Genomic DNA, 27,045 nt, shown 5'->3' on the forward strand with positions numbered 1-27,045 from the left:
TTTGCCCTTCTTAAGGAACAGAAAGGCCAAGGTGGCTGTGAGAGGATACTGGGGACACAGGTCAGATCTCAGTTGAGGTGAAATAAGAAGCTACTAGAGGATTTTCAGCAGAGGAGCAATGTGACCTCATTTGCATTCCTGAAAGATTATTCAGGTTTCTGTATGAAAAGGAGGTTGTAGAGCAGAAAGACTGAAAGCAGGAGTATCAGTAAGGAGAGTGCTGCATAAATCCAGATGAAGGATGGATTTGATGAGACAATTCCTATAAAGTGCTTAGCACACTATGCACCCAATTGTTCATTTTTTCTTTGTAAATACTCAGTTTGAAAATCACCATAAACATACACAATCACTGTGAACTATAAAGTGCACACAACACAAAATAAAAAACTACCATCTTCTACATTCAGTGGCACGGAAAAAGGTTTACAACCTATTGTTAAGGTGTTTATTTTTTTAAGCAAATGAATAGAAACCGCATCTCTCATATGAATGCTTCTGTGTAAGTGGGGTGTGGCTATAAGCAGAGAAATAAATCTGAAATATTCCCACAAAACAAACGCTGGTTCTCTCTCAGCAGTGGGACTGTGGGCGATTCATACTTTCTGTGTTATCACTATCTGTACTTCTGAATTTTCTTTTTTAATAATGAGCATTTAGCTCTTTATTATATAAAGAGATAAATATAAAATTTCATTTGTGAAAAAAAATTTAACTTTTGCATTACTAAAAATAAGAAATTTAAAGAAATAGCTCACAGTCCACTCAGTGAAGACTTTAATTATTTGAGAGGAAAAACAGAATTAACGGGGCGAGCCTCCTGACCGTGCCGCAGCAGCGAGGCGGCGGTGTCTGTGAGGGGACGTGGAAGAAAGGCCCCCTGCCTGGGGACCCCAATGGGTTCTCACTGCGTAATGTCTAATGAATTTTAAGGGAGAAGGGGACTGAAACAGGATATTTCAGCAGTTCCTGACCTTGTTCTCATAATCCTAACAGTGCTTCAAAAGACCCCCCCTTCCCAGAGAAGAGAGAACAGGCTGTGTGGGGGCCCAGGTGGGGAGGGACGGCAGGCTGGAGAGAGGACAGATGCCACCCTCCAATCAGAAGTCAACTATCAGATTTGAAGGATATGTCAAAGACCTTAAATGGTTGTAAGAAGGGGGAAAAATAAACTTAGCCCCCCAAAAATTTATGAGAAATTTTCCTTAAAAAGTGGAGAAGTAGTATAATAAGGACTTTGTACCCCAATGTTGAAGCAGGAAAGTCATTTCCTAGTGTTTCGAGGTCTTTTTACAAGGACTGGTTATCCAGCCACTCGGAGAAGATCAAAGTATGTCCTGCTTCCCAGAGCCCCTGGGGTTTGTAGACTTGGGAGGGTCTATGTTACGAGAACAGAAAGAAATACAGGAACAACATGCCTCTTGTAACAGGACAGGAGTTTCTATTACAAACCCAAGAGGAGCAGGAATCCTAATTGATGACAACGGTCCAGTTCTTAGAAGTCCCGTGCTCAAGGACTGACTTTAAGGAGGAGAAGAGACCAAACAGCTACTGTTCATCGCTGGTGCAGCAAAACAGCACCCCAACAGCCCCTGAACCTGTGGGAAAGGAAAAACAGGCCTAACCCCTACTGCTCAGTGACCAAGCATAAGGAGACACCAGGTCAAACTTCGGAAACAACACAGCCCGGCCGGCCCAGGGGGCGTGGCTCTGTGGTTGAGCGCTGACCTATGAACAAGGAGGAGGTCATGGTTTGATACTGGGTCAGAGCACATCCCTGAGTTTTGGGCTTGATCTCTAGTAGGGGGCCCTCTCATCACTGATGTTTCTCTCTCTCTCTCTCCCTCTGCCTTCCTCTCTCTGAAATCAATTAAAACAATAATAATTAAAATAATAATACCATGGCTAAATGACGTAAGGAAGGAAGGAGATCGAAAGCAAGGGCCAGAAAACCAACCTCCAAATAACCACCAGCACAGCATAAGATTTACAGTAAACCCTCAATTTTGTGGACCTCAATTGTACAGACTTCAGAATTAATGGACAAAATTTCCGGTCCTATGTCATATGTGAAAATTAACACCATTAATTTTTAAATGCTTTTAATTAATTAATTAACAAGTTATTTTTTGTTACTAAATCACTGTTATTTTTAACAAATTTTATCAAATAGGACATATGTTGGAAAAAACACTAGTAATTTCTCTGACATAAATAAATATTACGTATCTACCCCTATAGTCTACACATTTAAATCCAATAGTCACCGCTCCTAAACAACATTCCATGAATGATTAGCACATGATCACAATGCATCTCTCAAGGAAATTGGTTCTGTTATCTCTTGGCCAGACTTTCTAAGCCATACCCCAGCCGTGTGCATTTGCTTACTCTCAGTGACTGGTGAATTCACATATTTACTAGACCTATTAGTATAAATTTAAAATTACAGTAAGACATATAGAAAACTTTTCTGTGAAATTAAACTTTTCATACATTCTTAATTTTGATTACACAAACGTGTCTACATAAGTAAAACTGGGTTAACTAATTTGTCAATTTTTTAACATATGCATTCAGAAAACCTACTTTATTATACAACAGACTTTCAGCATTTAGAACAAGGGCTCTGACATTATTTCGTAACTTTCAAGATAGTACGTCTCTGCACACAGCCAGAGAAAGGCCTCAAACAGCAGCTGTAACAGGCGGGAACACAGACCACACCACGCCTGGCATATGTCTAAGATGGGTTATTTACGTGTAACCCATCACCTGGGAGTCACTGACAGCCTCCAGTTTCCCTAATGTGCTGCAGGAGATGGAAGACCTTGTTGAAAGGGGCCTCAACTTCCAGCCGGTAGAAAAGAAGTTTTCAACTGTCATCGGGACTTCTCAGAAGTACGTCAGGAGAGCGCACTGAGCTAATAACTGAAAAGCCATGTGTGTGTCCCATCTGACTCACTGCTGAGTGTACATCCTCAAAATGACACCCGCCACAGCTGGAGCACATAAGTGCTAAAAAGCATCAATGCTCCTCACAAATGGCCATCCTTTCAGTTCAGCCCAAACCAGGGACAACCAAACAACATACACGACACTGTAACCTTGGTGGGCCTAGGAATGAGCCTTGCACCACGACAAAGGTCAGGTTCCTCCCTTTCGACAACTGGTCTGTAAAGGGCACAGAGTTCCCCGCCAGAGAAGGTCTGAGCCGGATGTACCGCGGCCCCCGTGGCCCCCATGCTGTGTGATGGCAAGTGGCTGTGGTGCAACCAATTCCAGCCAACCCACTTCATCCCATTTCTTAAGCCCTCATCCTCTCGCCGCATTTTCCTTACCCTGCTCTTGTTTCCCTCTGTACTGGTGCAAATGCCTGAGGACAGGTGTGGTCTTGCCCTCTCCTGTGTAACCCACAGGTCTCTCCAGCAGGGTAATTGGTATTCCTGCTCTCCTCCCTCCACCACACTTTCCTTACCATATGTATCACTTTGACTAGGAGAGGATTTTCATTTGAACAGGAATTAAAGTAGCACTGATCATGCTGACCGAACTTCAAACTACTTCCTAAATCAAATCTTCCTTGATTGAATAATTTACAGAAATGTATGTTGTTTTCATAAAAAACAATGTAGCAATTTTAAAAGTAATACTCCTTATATTTTCTGAAGGCTTTCTCCATTATACCCATATTTTAATTAAACTAAAAAAAGCCCTAAAAAACAACCTGGAAACACTATGCATTTAGTTTAACTGACAAGGGCATGACCATGAATTAGACACTGTCAAGGAGGATGCTAATTACATCACGTCCACAAAGCTACACAGTGAGCTACTGCTAACAAATCACATAAGCAACACACTTTTCTGTATTTAAAGAGCTCTATTTTCACTGCTAGACTTGAAAGGCTCATGCATCACCAAAAAAGATACATTTCTCTAAGAAAAAAAATGTTCCTTACATTGTATCCACTAAACAATAGATTTTGTTTTGAATGGGAAGGGGGAGTAATCACTATTACTATTATTCATAATATCACGTTATAACATTTTTTACTGCTTTTGTGGGGGGTTTTTTTGAGAGAGGAAGGGAGAGAGAGGGAGAAAACAAACAAACAATGATTTATTGTTCCACTTACTTATGCATTCACTGGTTGATTCGAGCATGTGCCCTGACTGGGTTTGGCGTATTGGGGCGATGATCTGAACAACTGAGCTCCCCGGCCAGGGCATGTTTTAACATTTTGTGTGTTCACCTTCATCCTCACAAGTCGCCTCATCCCAGCAACTACCTCAATTATGCTTCTCAAACCAAACAGACTCTCCAGATGTGCTAGTAATGATCAAGTCTCAATTTTCACTTTTTCCTTGTTAAAAATACCTGAAATTGTTGTTGTATTAAACAACTTATTACATTAAAAGTGTTCGGACCCTGGCCTGTGTGGCTCAGTCAGCTGGGTACTGTCACATGCCCGGGAGGGTTGCCAGTTCGGTTCCCGGTCAGGACACACGCCCGGACTGCAGCTTTGATCTGCAGTAGGAGACATGCAGGAGGCAGCCAATGGATGTTTCACTACCACATCAATGTTTCTCTCTCTCCCTCTCCTTTCCTGTCTCTCTAAAAATCAATAAAAAATATTTTTAAAAAAGTGATTGGCCAGCCAGGCGTGGCTCGGCGGTTGAGCATCGACCTAGGATCTAGGCAATCGGGGTTCGATTCCCAGTCAGGGCACATGCCCAGGTTGTGGGCTTGATTCCCAGTCGAGGCTGTGCAGGAGGCAGCCGATCAATGACTCTCTCATCATAGATGTTTCTCTCTCTCTCCCTCTCCTTTCCTCTCTCTGAGATCAATAAAGATATATTAAAAAAAAAAAAAAAGTGATTGGATTACTACCTGAATATAGAAAGTGCTAACTAAATGTCACCAAGTATTATTAGTAGCCTAGATAGGGAAAGGCAATTGAAAGACAAACACTATCATGACATTTCTCTCCCCTTGGGCAATGTTCTGACTGTATCTTAGGCTAGGAGGTTCTTTGCATTGGGACTTATTTTTTTGTTTTCCTCCTAATAGACCATCATTCCTCAAGAATGGACATTACTCTGAGGCCAAAGCTATCCGAACAGTTAGGCAAACAGGGGCTACAGCAGGCAGGCTTCAAGGAAGACTTGAACTGAGCTGAGTTTTTCCCCACTCCTTGCTCCCTGGGCAGCAAGAACCAGCACTGGCATTCAGCAGACTTCACTCTGCCCCTGGCTTCCTTGCAATGCAGTCTGCAGCAATAAAAGCTCCCTGAACCACAGGTCCTGTGTTCTTTAAACATGGTCCAGGCTTAGCACATTAGCTTGAGGTGCCAACTGCAGGACTGAGCCACAGCCTAGGAGAAGCAGGAGCGCTGGCACTGGCTAATCCAGCCCAGCCCCTAGAAGAGGCAGCAGCAATGGCCAGGCCACATGACCTCAGGGCTGTGCTTCCAGGCAATATAAATACTGTATTATCTCTAACAACTGATGTTATCACGAGGTCCTCCAACAATATACCTTGAGGATATAATTAGTACACTGTGGTAGAGAGAGGTAAGGTTATCTTCATACAACAGGATTTTGCCAATTTTACAAAAAAAAAAAAAAAGTATGAAAATGGTATGAAACTAAAGAGCAAAACAAATATAAGGAATTGTAACATCATTTGTCAGTGGAAGCTGCCATTTTTCTTTCCAAAAATGGAAAGTAGAAAAAATTGATCAGGTTAAAATGTATTACTTTTTCAGTGAAAACACTGGTGGTACAAGTAATAGTCAGCCCAAATCAAAATGGCTTAAACAGTAAGGAAAATGTACCCTGTCACCTAATTCAAAGTCCAGAGGTGAGGTGCCTGCAGCAGCCCCACAGTCCCTGTTCTCCCACCCGGCCCCACCCCAGCATTTCAGCTCCAGACTGAGACGAGCTATCCCCCAGAAGCAAAGACCACCGCAAGCCCAACACCAGAGGGAAAAAGGCCTTGATTTCCCTCAGACTGAGTCAGTCTAGGATGTCTGTGTTTGGCTTACACCACTGATGCTCAATCCCGGCTGCCTGTCAGAATTACCAGGAGAGTTAAAAACTCATAACAATAATACAAAAACAAAACAAGGAGACACTTGCAGACCTTGAGGTCAGAGTGTTCTCCCTATTGCAAAAGTCCCTTCTTTCCCCCTTGCAATCTTCCTTTGGAATGAAGTCACTCCTACTAAACAACACAACAAAAAACTGAGGTGCAGGCATCTCTTTAGACCAGTTAAATCAATCCCTGAGATTCTAAAGTACAGCCAGGGCTGAAAATGGCCTAATCAGGACAGCTCTGGAGGCTGGTATGGGATGTTCCCTGTGAGACACACAGAGGTGGAGGGGTTGTTTCCCTGCACAAGTGCCTGTTCAAGTACCTGGCACACAAAGAACCTGGTGAGACGGTTCACAAAAAGATAAAATGTGTGTCCCTTAAACACATTTAAAATGCTCGACCTCACTCATAAGAGAGCTACTAATTAAAACCATACTAAGATATTATTTCTTATCAGATTGGTATAAGTCCCAAAGTTTGACAACACACTCTTGGCTAGGCTTTGGGGATACAGCCACTCTCCTGCATCACCGGTAATGGGAGTATAACCTAGCACAAGACGGAAGGGAATTTGGGAGTAGTATTTACCAAGCAGCATCCATATTAATATCTACCTACTTACAACTATTAATCTGCTAAGTAACATCTACCTACTAATAAAAGCTACAAATGCATGAACCCTTTAGCTAAACTTGTTAAAATGGCAGATGCAAGGCTATTCTCTAGCATTGGAACTCAAGACTGGAAACCACCCAAATGTCCAGAAAGAGGGGACTAGTTGAAAAATCAATGACACTTCCAAGACAGTGGGGTACACTGCAGCCGTAAGGAAAGGAAAGATGTCTGTATTCCCATATGGAGAGATCCTGAGGGTACAGTAAGTGAAAGACAAAAACCGTAAAGTACAGAACAGTATATATCGTATGCTGCCTTTTATACAATAAGTACATATTTGCTTGCATTTGCAAAAATAAACACTGGGATAATAAAAAACCAAACAAGCAAAAAAAAGCCACTAATAAAACTGGGTTCCTGCCCAACTCAGCGGTTGAACGTCGACCTAGGATCCAGGCGATCGGGGTTCGATTCCGGGTCAGGGCACATGCCCGGGTTGCGGGCCCGATCCCCAGTCAGGAGCCGTGCAGGAGGCAGCTCATCAATGACTCTCTCATCATTGATGTTTCTCTCTCTCTCCCTCTCCTTTCCTCTCTCTGAAATCAATAAAGATACATTTAAAAAAATAAAAAATAAAACAATAAAACTGGGTTCCCAGAGGCAGTAGTGAAAAGAATAGAGGGGCTAGGGTAGAAGTAAGCTCCTCAGAACATACATTTGTAATACAGTCTGTGGTTTAAATCAGAAAATACATATTCAAAATTATTACATTCAATTTGAAAATGAATTTTGCCCTGGCCAGTGTTGCTCAGTGGTTGGAGCACTGGCCCACGCACCAAAGGGCTGCAAGTTTGATTCTCAGTCAAGGGCATATACCTGGGTTGTGCGAGGCAACCAGGCGATGTCTCTCTCTCACATCCATGTTTCTCTCTCCCTCTCTCTCCCCCTTCCGCTCTTTCTAAAAAGCAACGGAAAAAACATCCTAATGTGAGAATTAACAACAAAAAACATGATGAAAAAATAAAAATTCAGATTAAATAAATTCTAAATTTAAATCCCCCTCATTTCATTGTTGTGAAGATTTTCAAAAGGCATTAGTCCAGATTCAAAAAGTAATCTTTTTGACAGGAAAAAAAACCCTGAAGCTATAAAAAAAAACTTGATTTCAATCCCAGCTCTATAATCAATCAGCAGCGTAACCCTAAAAGCACTACTTTACCACCCAAACCACAGCTTTCTCTACTGAAAACAGGAATAACGTCTATCCTACCTACACCACAGATCCAGTACATATACATGGAAGTGCTTTAACAGTATTTCAATCTTTACACATCTACAAAAGACACTCTTTGCAATCCAGGATGCTGCAGAATCACCAATAAAACCATGAATTACTATATGATATTGCGGAAATAGAAAGTGCAGAAGTTAATGCTGAACCTATTCAATACCAGGGCAAATATGAGAGATGGGTGTTTGTTTTGTTTCTAGACTCCACATGTAAGTGAAACCACACGGTATTTGTCTTTCTCTGTCTGACTTATTTCACTTAGCATAATGCTCTCTAGATCCATCCATGTTGTTGCAAATGGCAAGATTTCACTGTTTTGTTTTTTATTGCTGAATAATATTCCATTGCATGCATACACATACTAATTCTGTAACTTTTTGATTTAAGGGAAAAAAATCCAGAGAAACATAATATAAAACTTAAAGATGAGTTAAAATCATTCCCATGCAAAATTTGCATATCAACACCCCCCCCAAAAGATTCAAATTCATCCTATATAAATATGTAGTCTTGCCCTGGCCAGTGTGGCTCAGTGGGTAGGAGAATTGTCCTGTACACCAAAAGGTGGCAGATCCAATTCCCGGTCAAGGCACATACCCAGGTTCTGGATTCGATCTCAGATTGGGCCGCCTGTGGTCAGGGTGCATGCAGGAGGCAACCGATCGATGTTTCTCTCTCACATCCATGTCTTTCTCTCTCTCCCTGCCCCCCTTCCTCTCTCCAAAATCAATTTAAAAAAATGAAAAGGTAATTATGTTTAAAAAATGTCTTAATTTCATAACTACTGAATGTCACTTGCATACATGAAAGACACATACACATACATGGAGATGTCTCCCTTGGGGATACCATCCATTCGCATAGCTTTAAATACCATCTATAACCTGACAACTCCCAGGTTCTCTGTCCAGCCTAGACCGCTTCCCTGAATTCAAGCTTGTTGACTTGACTGTGTATTTGGCCTACCCACCTGGTGGATGCCTAATAGGAATCTCAGATGCAGCATGCCCCAAAGAAGCTCCCCCCAACCCACCTCCCAAACCTGCTCCTCTAAGTTTACATTTCAGTGACTGTCAACTCTGGTTTTCCAGTTATTCAATCCAAAAATCCTGGAGTCACGCTTGACTTCTCTCACTTGCCACATCTCACATCTAATCCAAGAGCAAATCCAGTTAGCTGAACCTTCAGGGAGTCACAGAACCTGACCACAGCCACCAACCCGGTCCATGCCACCCTCACACTCAACCCCTAAGTGAAATTCCTGCTTCCTCCCGGCTCTCCTGCTGAATGTACTCGCAGAGAGATTTTATTAAAGCATATATCAGGTCCTGTTACTCCAATATTCTCCAAAGATGCCCAAACCACACAAGTAAAAGCCAACCAGCCCCTCTTCTCGGCCGTTCTGCCTCCACCTCCCACTTCACCTCCTACAACTTTCCGTGGGCTCTCTCCGCTCCAGCTACTCTGGGCTTTTCCCTGAACACGTTAAGCAAGCTCTGCCTCAGAAGCTCTGCACCTGATTTCCTCTGTCTGAAATGTTTACCCCATTATCTCCATGGCTTGTTCCCTCAACTCCCTCCTACAGGTCTTGATTCAAATGCCACCATCTCATGGGGGCCTCTCTACAGTCACTCGAATGAAAATCACACACACCCAACATGCTCTATCTCCTTCTCTGTTATTTTTTCTCAACACCTACCACCACCTAACATAGTCTATATGTTACTGATTTTGCTTATTGAAGGTCTGTCTCCTCCCACTAGAATTTAAGTTTTAGGAATGAAGGGATATGGTTTTTGTTCACTAATACAGCAACTACTAGGTACACGGTGTGTGCTCAGTAAATATTCATGGAAGGAAGGAGGAAACACTAAGAAAAAAAGGTTTACTAGTGACTGTTTTCAATCTTGCTTTATCAATTCTCCTAAAAATGAATTTTCTTAGTCAAGCCACTGAAATTTGGAAGGAACATATGGTACATGAAACAACACGGTTCCCCAACCCATACACACGACCACCAGCCCTTCTGAACATGACTAATCCCAGCAAAACGCTGCCGCGGGCCCACTTCTTTCAGTTGCACCACCACCCGACATGGCCGTGGCTTCCAGATTCACATCTGGCCCGACACTGTACGCGATGCCTGCAAGTGTTTTAACCCAGCCTGTATGGATATTAACCAGCTCTGGAAAGATCAGGCTATGAAAGATCAAGAACTTGTAACACAGAGTAAGACATGTCAGTGCTCCCCCTGAGAAAGAACACCCAAGGTCCAAAGAAACTGCATTGTCTTCAGTAAAACGTAACTTTGGCAAATTCTTTCATGAAAAGGTGCCACAAAGAAGCGACTATTTGGTTGGGTTGCCGTATGTTCGGTTTTTAAATCTTCATATTTTTTATTACAAAATAACACACACTTGTAAGAAATCTGTAATATCACAAATGCAAAGTGAAAAAAGCAGAAGTTCTACCCTGGCCTGCGATGCTCCGAGGTTAGCGTGTCGGCCAGAGCCCTGCAAAGGCCCACACCTGGGCTGCAGGTTTGACCCCGAGGGGCCAGTGCAGGAGGCAACCAATCCAGGTGCCTCTCTCACATCAATGTTTCTGTCGTGCTCTCTCTCCCCAGCTCCCTCCCTCTCCCTCTCTCTAAAAAATAAATGCAAAAAATATCCTGGGGTGAGGGCTAACAACAACAAAGTGAAAGTTTTCTCCTATTCCACCTAAACCCTGGTTCCCTAGAGACAGCTATTTCCGTCTAAATCCTTCCACACTTTTCTCCTGTGAATGTACAAATAAATAGACAATTTTTATTTTACAAAAATTGGGCCCAACCACACAGACTGATCTCCAAATTCCTTCTTCCACTCTTACCACTACATGGACACCTTTTGGTGTTAGTACTTTACAGTATGCCAACGACAAACATCCTCATGTGCCCTCTCAATATACTTTCTATAGCCGCAGTTCTCAAACTTTTTTTTATCTCAAGACCTCTTTGACACTCTGGAAAATTATTGAGGACCCCAAATATATATATATAGGTTATCTCACCATTATTTACCAGACTAGAAGTTTAAACTGAAAATTTTTAATTATTTGTTTAAAAGTAAACATTTTTATTATGACTGGAAAATAATTGTTTCACCCTATTTTTAAATAATTGTAGATATTCTTTGAAATGACACCAAACCTTGGTAACTGGTAGTTTCCTAAAAGTTAGTTGTGATGCGTAATCTAAAACTATTATCAATGAACTTCTGTATTCTGTTGCATTAAAATCCATTTGCCCATGTTATACCTTGAATGAATCCTTTACCCGTGTGTGATTTTATAGTATCGTGTGTTGATCATTTAGAAGAGTGATTCACTGAATTATACAGATTTTCCAAATAACACATTTCATTATAAGATACCAAAATACCGCATTTGTAAATATTACCACCAATCTCTACATCACAGCAGCAGATACAAGTTTTCCACAATCCTATTTTTTTGCTGGAAAGCTAAAATTTTATCATTGGCAACAGATACTGCCAGTTTTCAAGACTCCTTTATACTTTTAGTTTGAATAGCCACAGTTCGTCAGTTGTACATTTTCACCGCAGTTGCAAGTAAAAAGGATAGTCCATGAGAAAAGCAGCTAGTTCAGCCTGCAACTCAAGCTGCCCCAGTGCCCTGCCTCAAGATAATCAGTGCACAACAGAAACTACGGTCTTCCCATTTCCTCCCACATAATATTAAAGACACATACACCAGGGTCAGGAGTTAATAACATTAATAATCTTTGCTGTTTCATCAAAGACATTCTTAAGTGAAAACCTAATTTTTTTTAGCTATGGATGCATAACAGGTATTTAATGACTACCAGTATAGTCAGGTGCCACAGCCTTGATTCACGCGTTACTTTTGCACCATTAGTGCAAGCAGTACAAACAACAACTGGGTATTGCCTTAATATGCAAACAGTTTTAACCCTGGACCCCCAAAGGGGTATCAGGGACATCTAGGGGACTACACTGTTCTATACCAAGATAGTTTCCTAGAAGTGTGGTTACTGGGTCATTGGTATGTACATTTTAAATTCTGGTAAGTTTGGCCAAAGCTCTCCTTAAAGTCTGTACCGATTTTCCCTACTTAGGTCTGTGTGACCATCCCTAGCATTTTAAAATGTAAATAATTCACTTTATAAATGCTGAATTTGAAAAGCACCAAAACATAACACATTACCATATCTGCCTGTCTAAAAACCAATGCCAAAATATAACCAAATGTTTTAAGGCAAAGTCAAATCCAAGTACCCAGATTATTCAGATGCAGTGAACATTTTCCTGTTGGGAAGTCAAACCTCAACTGTCAAATGCAAATTCACTGAACAGAGACCTTTGCTTACTATAGTGACCCGCTGTTAAGAGGTATTTGTGATTGAATTTCAAACTATAAGCCACTTGTACACACCTTACATCTGCTTACAGGGCGGGGGGGCTCAACCGGTATTTTAACATAAAGTGCCCAGTGTGGAAAATGTCAGAGCCAAGTGTAGGAGGAGGGCCCTAATTACCTGGTTCCGGGCGCCCCTTACAAACATCTTCTAGCTGACCCTTAGCTTGAAAGCTCACAGACAATCACTAGAGGTAAACAGTGTCACAGGTACAGTCAGAGCTCCACGCCAACACCTCCATGAAATGTCAAGGGCAACATTTTTTTGCTGCAGATATGTCACCTGCGACCGGGAGCAGGCAGAGGAACTTCCGCCCCACCCCTGGGAGAGGATCACCCCGGGACTGGGCACCCTCCTCGGCTCGGGGAGCGCTGCTTCCCTGCTGGGTTCCCCCCGGCGCCAAAGGGAGCCTTTTCAAGCCCCCTGACGGCTGAGCAGGCCCAGGGTACCACCGCCCGCTAGGAGCTGACTCTTCAGCTCGGAGGGCCCGGAAGCGCTCTGCGCAGGGGCCGCGGGCGGGGCCCCGACACCTGGGGGAAGCCCGGCTTCCGGCGGGGGCGCCCTCGGCCCGGCCTCCCCAGGAACCCCGCCCGGGAGACGGCTCGTCCAAGGTCAACCCGCAGCCGCGCGGAGCAGACGCGACCCGCTCACCGCGCACCTTCTCCTCCCACAGAGCAGCGGGGCCGCCGCAGTGACGGAAGTTCCAGGCGGACCTGGACGGGGCCGGCCCGCGGCCCACGCGCCGCACTCACCATGCTCCACGAACACGTTGCAGTGCGGGCCCCCGTGCCTGGATGACTCCTTCTTCCCCGCTCCCTTGATAAAGTGCAGGGCAGGCAAACTTGGCCGTCTCTGGTCCCCAAGAACTTTTCCAGGCTGCTGCCCCATAAAGCAAGGATAGGTACCCCTTTCCAGAAGAGGGCTCGAGGTCTTCCGGAAGGGTCCGTGGGCTGAGGACAGCGGGGCGCTGCGACCCGCGGGATCTCACACTCGCCGCGCGGCCAGGACGCGGTGGCCGGGGGCGGTCACCCGGCGACACCTCCCATCACGACGAACGGAGGCCGGTTGCAGGCTGACACATGAAAACGGGGGTCCGATGGGCTTCGCGGTGTATCGCTTTGAAGTTTCTTGATTTTTAAGCGTCTTTTACTGGCTGGATAACCATTTCTTTCAAGGAGTAAAAAAAAAACACACAAAAAAACAAAACCTAAAGAGAAATATTCACAGGAGCCGCTGTAAAAGGGTCGGGGGCACTCCAGTCGTGCCGAGGACTCCCACCCGGAAAGGAAACGCCGGTCGTCCGGGGCGCTCCTCCGGAACTGTCCCCGTGGAAGTCACCCACCCCCCGGTTTCTTCATCTTCGGACAGATTTCCTGCCGCCCCGCCGCCGGAACAGGACGCGGGCCCCCGGCCTCAGCGCGCACTCGCCCTCGGCTCCCACCGGCGGGGGCGCGCGGCCAGCGACTCCTCGGTCCGCTTTTTAAAAGGCCTGTGGAACGAGTCCAGACTCTTCCTCCGCATTAAAGTTCTCGGCAGGGCTGGGACCAGGGGCGCCGCAGGTGACATTGGGAGAAGTCAGGACATCGGAGGCTCCCGGGAGCAGCCTGGGGAGAAGGGGAGGCCACTTGACAGCAGGGAGGGGGTCTGAATGGCCGGAGCGGCGGCGCGGGGGGCTCCGAGGCTGAACTGGGGGCCCGGGGCCGGAGCGAGGGGCGGCCCGAGACTGAGCGAGGCTGCCGGGCGCGGCGGGGGCGGTGGACTCGGGGCGACGCCGCTCACGCCTCAGGAAGCCGGTGTCCCAGGTCCGGGGGGAAGAGACCACCCCCAGGGTCCCAGAGCCGGCGCAGGGCTGTGAGGCACGAAGGACTCTCGGGGCTCCGAAGGGGACAGCCGGCGGTGGGGGGAGGAGGCCCGGCCGCCTCAGCTGCCCCGAGCCCGGGGGTCTCTGCCCGAGACACCCCCTCCCCCGGTCCCGGACGCTGCCGCCGCCGCCAGGCAGTCACATCCCCCGGGCTCCGCCGCGGGACCCAGCCTCCCCGCGCGGGTAGGGGCCGCGGACGACGCGGGTGCTCCTCAGCTGTGGGGCGCGGGGACCGGCTCCGGCTCCGGCGCTGCTCAGGAACGGACGCCGACCCTCGCGGCCGCCATGATGGATTACGAGCGGCTCCACAACGAGGCCAGGCCCCGCCCCTGGCCCCGCCCCCAGCGACGTCCGCAGCGCGCCTCGCGAGGACCGGGACCCTCCTGGCGCGGTTTTCGGGGACGCCGCTGCGCCTTCCCGCTCTCGTCGTCCTGCCCGCCAGAGCCCGCCTCGGCCCAACCTTTTAAATAGGATTCTTCCGAGTGCAAGGTGAGGAGTAAGGAAGCACCCGCCTCCCCTGAACCACCATTGGCCCCCGAGAGTTCGAGTCGTCTTTCTCCGGCGTCCTATTGGCCGATGAGGGCAGAGCTCCCAGCCAACTGCTCTCGGCGCAGCCCGCAGGGCATGCCGGGAGTTGTGGTCCCGTAGCTCCCGCCCCTGCCCGCGCACACCCGCGACTTCTCGCCCTTTGCTCCCGGCCGCTGAGCTTCGGTCCCCCCTCCCGGGAGCCGGTGGATTCTCGCCGGCCTTGCTTAGGGCTGGCAATGTCTCCCCGGCGCGGGTACTAACACCCGCGAGGAGCCAAAGCAAGGAGAAAACTACGGTTTGGGTTTTCCCAGACCCGGAGTTGGATTACTTTCTTGAGGCTCTTTTAAGAGAGGAAATTTAGCTCGCTCCTGGAAACCAAGGGTTTTGGTGCCTACTCCCCGACCCCAAGTTTCCACCTTTTCCCCCGAAGAAGCATAAATATTAGCACTAGCGAAAAACAAATGTCTGGAACGCATCCGACATATTGCTAGAGAATTTCATTGTTTCTTTGGGGCAGCAGGAGCCTCTCCGAGTCTAAGCCAGGTGCAGTCGTAGATCGGTTGCGATTCCAAACGACCTCATCTCACGGGTGCACGTGTTCACATGTATCCACTGTGTAAGCCGAGAAACTGCGGCGACTGCTGGCTATCAGGCCTACAGAGCTGGCCAATGACCCAGACATAAACCCACACCTGTCAGAACCCATCTTCTGCAACTAAAAAGCACCGGGTCCCCTACTCTTTACCCTCCAGGTCTCCATGGTGCACCTACCTGACCTGGATACCACCATTTCTACGAGGATCCACTCACCACAGCGCTTCCTCCACACCACGCACTGTTACGCTTTCCATAAACTGTATTATCTCATTTAATCCTCACTAGGGCCCAATGAGGAATGGAATAGTCTTCTCCGTTATACAGCTGGGAAGATTCAGAAACTTACTCAAGGTCACTTGCCTAGTATGTGACAAAGTCACAATTTGAGTCCAGATTGATGTTGCTCCAAAGCCCATGGTTTTCCACTCTACCATTCAGTATCAAGTAACTGTTGGCCTAATGTTAGACAACCCGTATTTTAATAAGTTGCTAGTGATATTAGGGGGAAAACTACAGGCGCATTATAAATTTTACATTGTTACTATATGTATTTTGGAAATAGTTCTGCTGGATTGGGAAATAGAGGTGATTTCACATAGGCTTCAAGAAATAATCACCTGGGGGAAATGAATGTGAAGCATAGTTAATTGGTTTCACTTTGCTCTCACAAAACAATCTGGCCGACAAACTTGGTCCTGGTTTGTAGATCACTCTTAAAACGTCAAGGCCCATATTCCTTTATTCACCCATTATCTTATCCTAAATACCACCCTAATTTTTCTTTTTGGAGACTTGCGTTCTTTTTATTTCTACTCGTGTTTTAACCATTTCCTGCTCATCTTCATTCTTCATCCTCTAGCTTAAAAGTGGGCAAATAACTTTTTAACACACATTTTTTAAACTAAAGATTCATTCAACAAGCATTTATTGAGCCCTTGTGTGTCAAGCACAGCTCTAGGTGCTAGGGTGCAATGCAGGGGAAGGGTGGGGATGACAACTCATAGCTGTCCTCCAAGAGCACACACAGAGGGAGTGACAGGCAATGAGCAAAATGAGTAACAATCCAAAGTATGTCTCAATGCTGGAATAAAATCTCCAGACCCACATCCTTTCTCAATCAGTCCAGCCCGTTCTCTGAAGGACTCCTTTGATACCTCTCTAGAGCTTAAAGCTAGTCCTCATTCACGGGTGCTAGTGGGCTTAATCCAGCCACTTTAATTCTCTGAATCCCTTTCCTCACTTATAAGTGGGGTCATATCTGCCAACTTTAGAAGGTTATCGTGAGGATCAAGTGAGGTCTTGCTTTGTTTTCCACAAAGATTGAAATGCTTTATGAAAGTCACTCTGGAGGCCAGCTGCACTTAATCTAAAAGCTTATCCCAAATCTCCATTTTCTAATTTTAGGTGACCCCCAAGCCCAGACCTGTATTTCTAGAGGTGCACTATACCTTTTTACTCCCTGTACAACACTGTAGAATACTTCTGAGGACTTAAAACAAGAATCCAGAGCCCAGGAAATGCCTGACAGTCAGACCCATCAAGCTGCTGAAGGGACTCAGTACCCATGTGATTCATCTACCTTTGTTCCATTCCCTTTTTTCCATTTTCCACCCACTGTAATAACACTTAACAAGGACGCCCTCTAGTGGGCCACAGAAAATAATCACTGAAAGGTGCTTTCAGCCCTTTGTTATTTCCCTCTAAGTAGATACTGAATGAACAACATAGGTTGGCAGCTTCGGAGAGATCAGTGAGAAGGTAACTTTCAATACGCTTACATATAGCCCTGGTTAAAACCAAACTGAACCAGGCACTCAGGCTCCCACCCTTTCTCATTCCCTCCTCTCAAGGGGCATATGGCCTGGCACATGCACTCAAAAATATGACAGGTAAGCAAATCTAAGAAATGCGACACAGCCTACAGAATATTCAGTCGTCTGCAAACTCCTCAAAACAACTAATACTTGAGACAGAAAAAGAATGAGATAAAGTGTCTATTAAATAATGTTATAAATAAGAAATAGACCATCTAATGAAAAAAAGCCAAACTGTATTTCAAAATTGTCAAATGCAGTGTTCAACATTACTACCATGGAAACTATCCCAGATTTAAACTTTACTAAGTAACCCAAGTAGAGTAGTTAGGGCCTCTGGCAGGAGAATTTATATCTGCTAAGCACTCCTTCAACTGTACTCAGCTCCCAAGTATTACAAAGAACACAAGAACAGAAACAGTGCCTTTTAAAAATGTTTCCCAAAATCTCAATCAGGGAACCACTGTTTAGACATCAGGCAAACCAATGCACAAGAATCTGACCATTTCTCAGTAAGAACTTCAGCATCTTGCCCTGGCAGGTGTGGCTCAGCTGGCTGGAGCATCGGCCCTTACACCAAAATGTGGCGGGCTCCATTCCCAGTCAGGGCACATACTCAGGTTGTGGGCTTGATCCCCAGTTGGGGCATGTGCAAGAGGCAACAGATCAATGTTCCTCACACCAATGTTTCCCTCTCTCTTTCCCTTCTCTCTCTAAAAGTCAATTTAAAAAAAAAGTTAATGCACTGCTACTTCAATTAAAGGAGGAAACCACTTTTCTCCCACCTCCATTTTCCATTTTGATTTCATGTTTATCCAAACATTCAAAACATTCATTCTATTATCAATAATTCAACTTCTTACAAATCACCCTCAAAAGCAGGACAGATTAAGGCACCCTGGTGTGGATGCAACTGAATCTATCACTAGTAGGAACATGCAATGGGAAATAAGATTCCAACCCAGCAAAAGGCTGCTTGGTCCCCTTTACCCTTGTTTAACTGCTGGGTTAACTTGACCAACTACATTCCTCAATGCCGTGCTTGTGCTGCAGAGGTGGGGATGGACGCCAAAACAGACAATCTGGGGTCAAAGAGGCCATGTTTTTTATAGGAGCAATTTCATGGGGCATTGTGTTTTGTGAACTGATGGTAAGTAGAAGACAAAAGATTCTCCACATTATTCCAGGATGGGAGTCCACTGGCTGGAATGGAACACCCCCTACTTCTGAAGACCCAAACCCACCCCCAGTGCTGGGGAGCTGCAGGCAGCCCAAGGGGCAGGTGGCACAGTTCACCTCTCCCAGGCTTTGCCTTGGAACAGAAGAATGCAGGTCTGTGGGCTGGAGGCAGCCCGACGCAGGTCCATAATGAGTTTCCCAGTTCCAGATCTTTGCTGTGCCACACGCAGGACCACAAACCAGATTCTTCACTTTCAAGAGCTGCTCCAGTCAGGTATACAGTCCTGTTCTTCAGAGGCTCCTCCTCATCCCTCCTGTTCCAAAAGTCTCTGCCGCGTTTCCATCACAATCTCTTCCATTATTTCTGGCTTTAAGATGTCTTTAATCTGAAAAAGAAAGGAAAAGGTATTTGTTCAGAGAAGAAACCAACCACAAGCAGACCATCAAGGCAGGCAAAGTGCAGAAACCAAGCATGGTTAACATAAATCTTCTGTTTCATTTGTTAGAGGCTAAGCATTACGAGATGTGATCTACTAGAACCAGCTTAATGAATCAGCAAGACTCTCTGGGATACAGCTGACAAGAAAAGAGATATTCCAGCACTCACTAAAAAGGGAGCTGAAACTGGAATGGGAAAGATGAAGTCCAGAGGGCTGTTGTCATAAACTTGTCCTACCTGGCACCTTCATGCCCCCAAACCCTTAGGTTAACACTAGACACTGAGACTACTACAACTATCTTGGAGAAAGATCTACCAGACATTTAGGCTGTCCACCCAACCGGTTCAGACCAATGAGCGTGGTAAAGGTCTCTGGAGGGTGTGCTTGCCATCACTGAGAAAACACTGGCGCAAATTGATAAATACGTGACATTTGCTTATAGATCAATGAGGAAACGGAAGCCCTGGTTGGAGTACCTGATGTGGAAGGGATGCCTCATAGCAATATAGGATGCTGGTATCATACAGCATCATCCTCTGAGTCACCAGCGAGACGATGCAGTTCCGCAGCCGGGAGATCACCTCTCGATCAGTGAGGGAGACGGGCTACCGGAGGATGCAAAGGGAAAGGAGAGGGAAATAGAAACAGAACCAAAATAAGTGAAAAGTCACAGCAAATCGCAGAAATCACTTATAACTTGGTATCACTCTGGGACTCCACACCAATCAAATTGCTAACACCAAGGATTAAAAAGGTGGCTTCCTGCCCTGGCCATTGTGGCTCACTGGGTGGAATGTCATCCCATATACTGAAAGGTCATGGGTTCGATTCCCAGTCAGGGCACATACCCAGGTTTTGGGTTCCATCCCTGGTCAGGGTGCGTATGAGGCAAACTGGTCAATGTTTCTCTCACTCCCTTTCCCTTCCTCTCTCTCAAATAGAAAAAAAAAAAAAAAGCCCAGCCGCCACAGCTCAGCGGTTGAGTAGCGACCTAGGATCCAGGAGATCGAGGTTCAATTCCCAGTCAGGGCACATGCCCGGGTTGCGGGCTCAACCCTCGGGAGGGGGTGTGTAGGAGGCAGCCAATCAACAATTCTCTCATCACTGATGTTTCTATCTCTCCCTTCCTCTCTCAAATCAATTGACATATTTTAAAAAACAAAAAAGTATATCCTCAGGTGAGGATTAAAAAGTAGGATGGCTTCTTCAGTGGCTCTTCAGCTACCACCCTATAACGTTGTCATCCATTGATTTTATCTCTTCAGAAAGAGGGAAATACAGTGTTCAGGAAACACTTCACACTAACAGGTTACAGCAACAGACACAGCAGGCCCCACCCACCAAGAAGCAGAGTGGAGGCTGAGCACCACTCCGCCCCACTCCATGCAGCAGCCACGTGGTGTCCACGCACCTCCAGGTTTGCAACAAAGCCCCCTGCATCATCCTCCTTGTGCTCAGGGGTGGGGTAGATCCAGATGAAGCCGTTGTTACCGAGAATTACTGAGGCCCCACAAGGCAAGTCATGGAAGTGAGTCTTCTGTCGTTTCACCAGAGAGGGGGAAACCTGGACCAGAACACCCTGACCTAGCTAGAGAAATAATCACAAATTAAGTCACTGTGAGGTCATCAATGAAGGAAAGGAAAAGTGGATAACAGAGCACGTGTCCTAGTTATAGTGGAGCCAGGGTCCTTCCTGTTAACGACTGCTGGTCACCATCTGCACACAGTCATTATTCAGAACACCCTTGGGTGCGCAGGTTGCTGACATAGCCCACAGGTGCCTTTCAACACCCTTCTCCACCACTTTCCTCTGCATCCCCACATTCTAATCCAGGGCTGGTGCGCTGGCTGGTAGAGAAGCTGGAGCCAATGAGGACGTGGGCCCAAGCCTCCTGCAGACGAAGGAGCACTGTCAGGTTGCACCTTGACCCCGACCACCTATCTTGCCCATGAGGTGGGTAACACTGGGCTAGGGGACTGACCAAGGGTGTAATAATAGCCATTTTATTGACTGAATATCTGTCTAAGAGTTAGACTGTCCTGTTTCATTAGTCCACGACCTCCCTTTGTTCCAAGGACGGCCTCTTATAGCCCAATGCAAAGCTGAAGCGCCCTCAGGGAGAGAGCACACAGCAGGGCCTCAGGGCCCACGGTCACAGGGGCTCCTGCTAGAGCCTCCTCCTCAGTAGAAAAAGGGTGAAAATTGTATCCACTACAATGCTACCAGCCCATGACCCTGTGAGGCAGTCATTAGTGGGATGCCAGCCTGTAACCCTGAACTCTGGGGTTTTCTCCAGGTCAGAATCCCAGACTGCTCTGAGGATTCGGAAACGAAGTCTGGGTCAGCAAACAGGAACAGCAGGAGCCAACTTACTTTTCCGTACTTTAGACTCCTCGTGTGCAGAGAAACAGCTCCGTCAGAGAACACTGCCTGGACCTCAGCCTGGCCAGGGTGATGAAGGAACAAACGTCTTCATGCCACCTGCCTCCAGTCCCTGACCCCACCTCTCCATCCTTTCCTCCCACCCCAACAGTCCCACTCGGCAGTCCTGGACCCGGAAGACATCACTGTAACCTAACCCCCCCCCCCTTCCACGTCATGAATATCTTGATATGAACAAACTTTTTCTATTCCCTGGGATAAAAGTTAACGTAGCTAAGAAAATCTGAGTCTAGCTTAAAGCATGGGCGACCATTAGTTACGAGACTCAAAGGAATGACTCAGCAGCTCCAGATATGAACAAGGGCTGGAGAGTAGCCTGGATGAAGGAGCTGGAGAAAGGCTACAAGAGAGCCCAACACTCGATCTAGGACTGCGATGTTCCTCCCATGGGAGACAGACAGTTCCAGCCCCATTTCCCGGCTCCACGCAGAGCATAAAGGGGCTGAGGTGCCGGTGCAGGATACACTGATAAGGTCCCCTTCCTGCAGGAAACCTCTCATCGCCAGCTCATCTTCCGCAGATCTTCTCCTCTGAAATACACACAGACGTGAAACTGAAGTCAGCTCCTCCAGAGATCTCTCTACTGCCTTTTTCTCATTCACTTCGAGACCCCTAAAGGCAGCCACAATACCCAAACACTAGTGCAGTAACCTGTGCCCCTCGAGGAAACAAGTGACAACCACTTACAACCTTCCCAGTGCTCCTTCTACCGCCTCTGAAAAATACTCAAACTCCAGACATGATATTCGAACGCTCTGTATCTAGCCCAGCCTATTTTCCCACTGACCCTGGCGGCAGCCCTCCCACCTCCTGCAGGAGCGGCCACCTCCAGCCTGACTGTGTCTTTTGCTCACACATTCCCCTTTCTCTCAGATGTCCTGAGTTCATCACTAAAATTCTATCCATTCTTCAAGGACCAACTCTTGTGCCCATCTTTCCTATGAGCTTCTCCCACGGAAGGCGACCACTCTTTGTACAACCCCACGCTTGTTTTTCGCCTGCCAGGTATTCACATGTTATCTGCATCCTTAGTTGTCTGTAAGCTTTCAGGAACTCAGTCAAGCCTCCTTTGTCTTGCTTTCTCCACAGAACCTACCACAGGAAGCCTCTCTGAACATATGCTGGGCAGAAGGTAAAGGGAAACTGTGGCATTTTACAAAAGGCTGCAGCCTAGGTGCTGCAGTTGCCTGGAATAAGCAAATGCCACTTGGTTTGTGGAATCTAATCGAAACACAAAACATAACTTTTCAAGGAACAAGTCCACTGTGCAGAGGTGATGTGCCCAAAGAAGAAAAACCATTAGCACCGAGCCTGAGAGCTTCTCTCCCAACTCCCTTCTGGGACTCCTCCCCACGGACGCCTCTAGATCTTACCATACACCAGCTGCTGCCTATGTTGGGAGACCTGGGCCAAGTGAAAAGCCTACGTGTACGTGTACATCAGGGCAGCAGACTTCAGAGCAGACAAGCAGGAGTAAATGGGGCAACCTTGGTGTAGAGCAGAGCTCTCGGCAGCACACTTCACAGGCCAAGCTGGAGCCCTTACCAGCTCTCCTCCGGGAAGGTTCATGGATGACAGAAGCAAGACTGAATCCAGCCTGGAGTTGGTCTCCACCTTCCACCTCTTCTGTTGAACCTAGAAACAGAAACCCCACACTTGGACACATAATCCAAGGGCAAACCTCACAACATAAGTGACCAGAAACCCCCAATGTAACAAGCCAACTGTTCACATCCCAGTCACAAATGAGAGCCCAAGGCAATGGCTGCTTCGTCCAAGTAACTTCGTCCACAAAGAATGAGTATCCCATTCGTTAAATCACCAGCTTGCTTTTTTACTCTGTAAACACCAATACGCTATTGATTTACCTCTGTGATTCTCCCCACTACGATGTCACCGACTTCACCATTATATCTGAAAGACAAAACAAAAGGGGGATCCATCAGTGAAAAGACTTTATTACAAAACCAAGCGCCATTTAAGATTTCAGTGAAACGAGGAGGGCCTTGATCAGGCACCACGATTAGTGAATTCACATAACTATGCTGTTCGGACTTATCCTCAGGGACTGATCATTTCAAACGTTCCTACATGCATAGTCTCCGTTAACTATTTTTTGTTTTTCGTGTGTGTTTTTTTAAAGCCTTGGTTCGCTTCATTTTCAGAGAACTGATCTTTTTTTCTTTTTAAAATATCTTTATTGATTTCAGAGGAAGGGAGAGGGAGAGAGAGAGAAACATCAATGATGAGAGAGTCGTCATTGATCAGCTGCCTCCTACATGCCCCCGAATGGGGATCGAGCCTGCAACCCGGGCATGTGCCCTGACCAGGAATCGAACCAGCGACCTTTTGGTGGATGGGCCGGCACTCTAACCACTGAGCCACAGAGGCCAGGGCCCGTTAACTATTCTTAATCATTTACTACAAGCAGTTTATTAAGCTTGAACCTCTGTTTTGTTAACATGATAATGGTAAGCATAGGATATTTTCTGGGGCTCTGGAACACAGGTGGGCTCTGCATCAGCCAAGAAAGGAGAGAGGACACTGAGACAGGACGCCACCCAAACCAGTCTGCCCACTGTCTCTCCCACCCCCCGGCTGCTCGTCTCAGGCCCCTTTGCTAGCTCTTCATCCCTCTTCTAATGACAAGTGTCCATGCTGAAGGCTCAGTCCTTGGACCTCTTCTCTTTCCAGCCCACACTCACTTGTGAGCTCATCCAACCTAAAGGCTTTAAATACCACTGATGACTATACCATTCCCCTGAATTCCACACTCTAGTCAACTGCTGGCTACCCAACATCTCTAGTAGGCAGGATAATGGGCGTTTTCAGATGTAACAAACCTAAAACAAAGCTTTCTAGCAGCCCCCCTCCTGCTTCACCAACTGACCCTCCCCAGTGGTTGCCATCTCAGTAAATGACAACTCCATCCCTCCAGTTGCTCAAGCCAAAAACCTTAAGGAGTCTTGGAGATAGAAATCAATCCCGCCCCCCCTCAAAGCTCTAGGACAAGTCCAGCAGCAGATCCCGCTCTACCTTCAAAATATACACAGAAAATAAAAGGCATCCCATTGGAAAGGAAAGCGTAAAACAATCTCTACTCACAGACACAGTTCTGTATAGAGAAAATACCAAAAAATACAAACCCCCACACCCTTTCATGACAAACACACTCAGAACATAAAATAAACACACAATTACTCTCCACTTCTGCTGCTACCACCTTAGTCCAAGCCACCACCATCACTTCGGCTGGTAAGAGTCCCCTAATCGGTCTCTGTAAGCCTGCCCCTGTCCCTCTCCAGTCTCCCTGCAGCAGCCAGAGTGATTTTATTAAAACAGAAGTCAGATCATGTCCCTCTTCTGCTCCACCCCCTCCAGTAGCTTCCTGGATTACACAAGTGGAAGTCGAAATGCTTATCACAGCTACAAGGCAGGTAGACCACCACCTCAGCTCCTCTCTTGCTCACTCTGTCCCAACCCACTGGCCTCCTTTCTGGGGTTAGCCTTTACTGAGCCCCGTGCTGAGTACCTTACGTGCACCTTTTCAGTGAGGTCTATTAAAAACCACGAGGTAGGTTGTGACACTATCCTTTTACAGAGGAGGTAACAAAGGTTTGGAAAGGTCAGGTAATGAGGGGGAACCCTTGACACCCAAACTTACCTATAATCGCCTACACATTCCAAATCTAGGCCTACAGAATGACGGGGCAGACAGGTGGGGGTGGGAGGTATGGTGCTGCAGAAAGGACCTGGTTGTGCAACGAGAATGCCACAAGAAAGAGAATACACACCTTCTGTTCTCACCTGGTTTTCAAAGCTTTCACACAGATCAGCTTGTTTACTCTTTCCACGGAACCAGCCACAGACGCAATGAGTTTCTCTTCCCCCATGTAAGTTCCATGGCCCCTGGTGCAAGAGGAAGACAAACACACACCAGGTAACACTTGGGACGATCTCTCCCATTAAGAACAATGTACTTCGCAAGTTACCAGGCTCCTCCTACCTTCGAGGGGGGCTTCAGTGCTTGCGGGTTGCTCTCTCTGCCTACAACACTCCCACTCTAGAGAGCTACATGGACACCTCGCCTCTCCCTCCTCTTACTCAGGTCTCCACAAATGACATTTTCTCCATCAGGCCTACTTCAACTGTCCTCTTTAAAATAGTCACCCACCCTGCTGCTACCATCCCCAGCATATTCCCAAACACACTCCACTTACCCTACTCAACTTTTAATTTTTTTCCCCCACTGCATTTATCACCAAACATCCTGAATAACTTATTTGTTTGTTGTGCTTCTTGTTGATCATTTGTCTCTCCCTGTTTGAACATAAGCTCCACCAGGACAGAGGTCCACTTTGTCCACTGTTGTACCCCGTCCATGCATAATATATGTTAAATGGGTGAACGAAGGACTGAATCTCAAGATTTTCCAGGATCCAATAAGTTCAAACTAAAAGATTAAAAGGCAATTCTGTAAGTGCTGTAGCCCTCTTCTATGGACATGTGCACTCCCTGCCCCCCAAAAAAGATGAAATACCACTACTGTTTATGTACGATGGTGATATAATGGTGGGTTTTGCTTCTTTTCCTAAAGATCCCATTTAATCTTCAATACCCTACCCAATAGTTACTGTTATCATTATTTCCCAGATGAGGCGGCTGCCCTTGCAAAGGTAGCACAACGCATACGTGATGGCAGGAGGCCTGGAACCCAAACCGCCCTCTTAACTACCACACACTGTCCTGCGCTCAGATTCCAAGGTGTATATTTGGGGGCACAAAACATTTGTTTGCCCCAAGCCCAAACAATGACTGATTCCAAAACCGTGCGCCTGGCTAGAAGGTGACGCGGAAGGAGGCGGCGGCCGGGAACGCCCACCGTCGCTTCCACGAGGCCCCAGCTCCTAACCCTCCCGGGCTTCCCAGGCCTCCCACGAGCAAGGGAAAAGGTTCAAGGGGCTGAGACAAACGCACACGGGGGGGGGGGGGGTCACACAAGATGCAGGGAGAAGCCAGCGATGCCCGTGAGATGTGCTGCGGCTCCCGCGGGGGCTTTAACACCTGGGGACCGAGGCCCCCGTTTCGGCCTGCAGGCCACGTGCAGACAGCCCTGCAACCACCCCCTCGAGGCCGCGAGCCCCCAGGTCCCCACGCACCGCATGAAGCCCGTGTCCGTGGTGATCGTGTCCCCCGGCACCACCAGGTGTTTCTTAGTCTCGCGGCCCAGGCTCTCACTCACAGGCTTGCGAGCGACCGGGAGCCTCATCTCCATCGCCATCTTGGTGCCAAACGCTTGCGCAGGCGCGGCCCGGCCCGGCTAAGCGCCGCGAGAACCCGCGCCGCGATTCCCGGCCGCCGCTCGGAGGCGGGGCGCAGAGCGGCAGCCAATGGGAACTCACGGTCTGGCGGCCATGATTACTACTGGCAACAACTAGTTTCACTTAAGGGAAGGAGGGAGCGGAGTAGCCATTTTTACTACGGGCACATCTGCACCTGTGGAGTAAGACCCCACGTTGAATGGTGTTGGGACTTTTTACTCACATGGGCTCGTCGTCATCATCCAGTTGGTGGCTAGAGATCGTTGGGAAACGCACCTCTGCGTTTCCTTCCACCGCAGGTCCGGAGGCGGGAGCTACGGAGAACATTATTGGGACAGAGAGAAGAGCCCCGCCCTCGGCGCTCCTAGCACCGCGCTATCCGGCCTCACGGCCGCCGCCATCTGCACCTCCAGGCGGT

The 27,045-nt window shown here is 47.1% G+C and overlaps 3 protein-coding genes across 3 annotated transcripts in view; all 3 read right to left on the minus strand.

The window, feature by feature from the left end:
* The window catches only part of ABL1 (ABL proto-oncogene 1, non-receptor tyrosine kinase), an 86,201-nt gene extending 72,386 nt beyond the window's left edge, over nt 1-13,815 (minus strand). The window contains exon 1 of the mRNA XM_016196612.2: nt 13,197-13,815. Coding sequence (XP_016052098.2) covers nt 13,197-13,332 — 136 coding nt within the window. The 5' untranslated portion in view covers nt 13,333-13,815. The remainder of the gene's footprint in view (nt 1-13,196) is intronic.
* Nucleotides 13,816-13,826: 11 nt separating this feature from the next.
* Nucleotides 13,827-14,419, minus strand: LOC148091893 (uncharacterized). Its single transcript, XM_087823014.1, has one exon. The coding sequence runs from the start codon at nt 14,008-14,010 to the stop codon at nt 13,858-13,860; it is 153 nt and encodes a 50-aa protein (XP_087679140.1). The 5' UTR covers nt 14,011-14,419; the 3' UTR covers nt 13,827-13,857.
* Nucleotides 14,420-16,338: 1,919 nt separating this feature from the next.
* On the minus strand, nt 16,339-26,587 carry EXOSC2 (exosome component 2). The gene is made up of 9 exons (XM_016196614.2): nt 26,466-26,587; nt 25,114-25,215; nt 23,175-23,220; nt 22,852-22,941; nt 21,771-21,836; nt 21,238-21,306; nt 20,275-20,451; nt 19,340-19,468; nt 16,339-18,809 (listed from the first exon to the last, which is right to left on the minus strand). Exons 1-9 carry the CDS (start codon nt 26,585-26,587, stop codon nt 18,729-18,731), a joined length of 882 nt encoding a protein of 293 aa, XP_016052100.1. The 3' UTR covers nt 16,339-18,728.
* Between the last annotated feature and the right edge of the window lie 458 nt (nt 26,588-27,045).

The sequence above is a fragment of the Miniopterus natalensis genome, chromosome 12 (assembly GCF_054644295.1).
Source record: "Miniopterus natalensis isolate mMinNat1 chromosome 12, mMinNat1.hap1, whole genome shotgun sequence".
NCBI lineage: Eukaryota > Metazoa > Chordata > Mammalia > Chiroptera > Miniopteridae > Miniopterus > Miniopterus natalensis.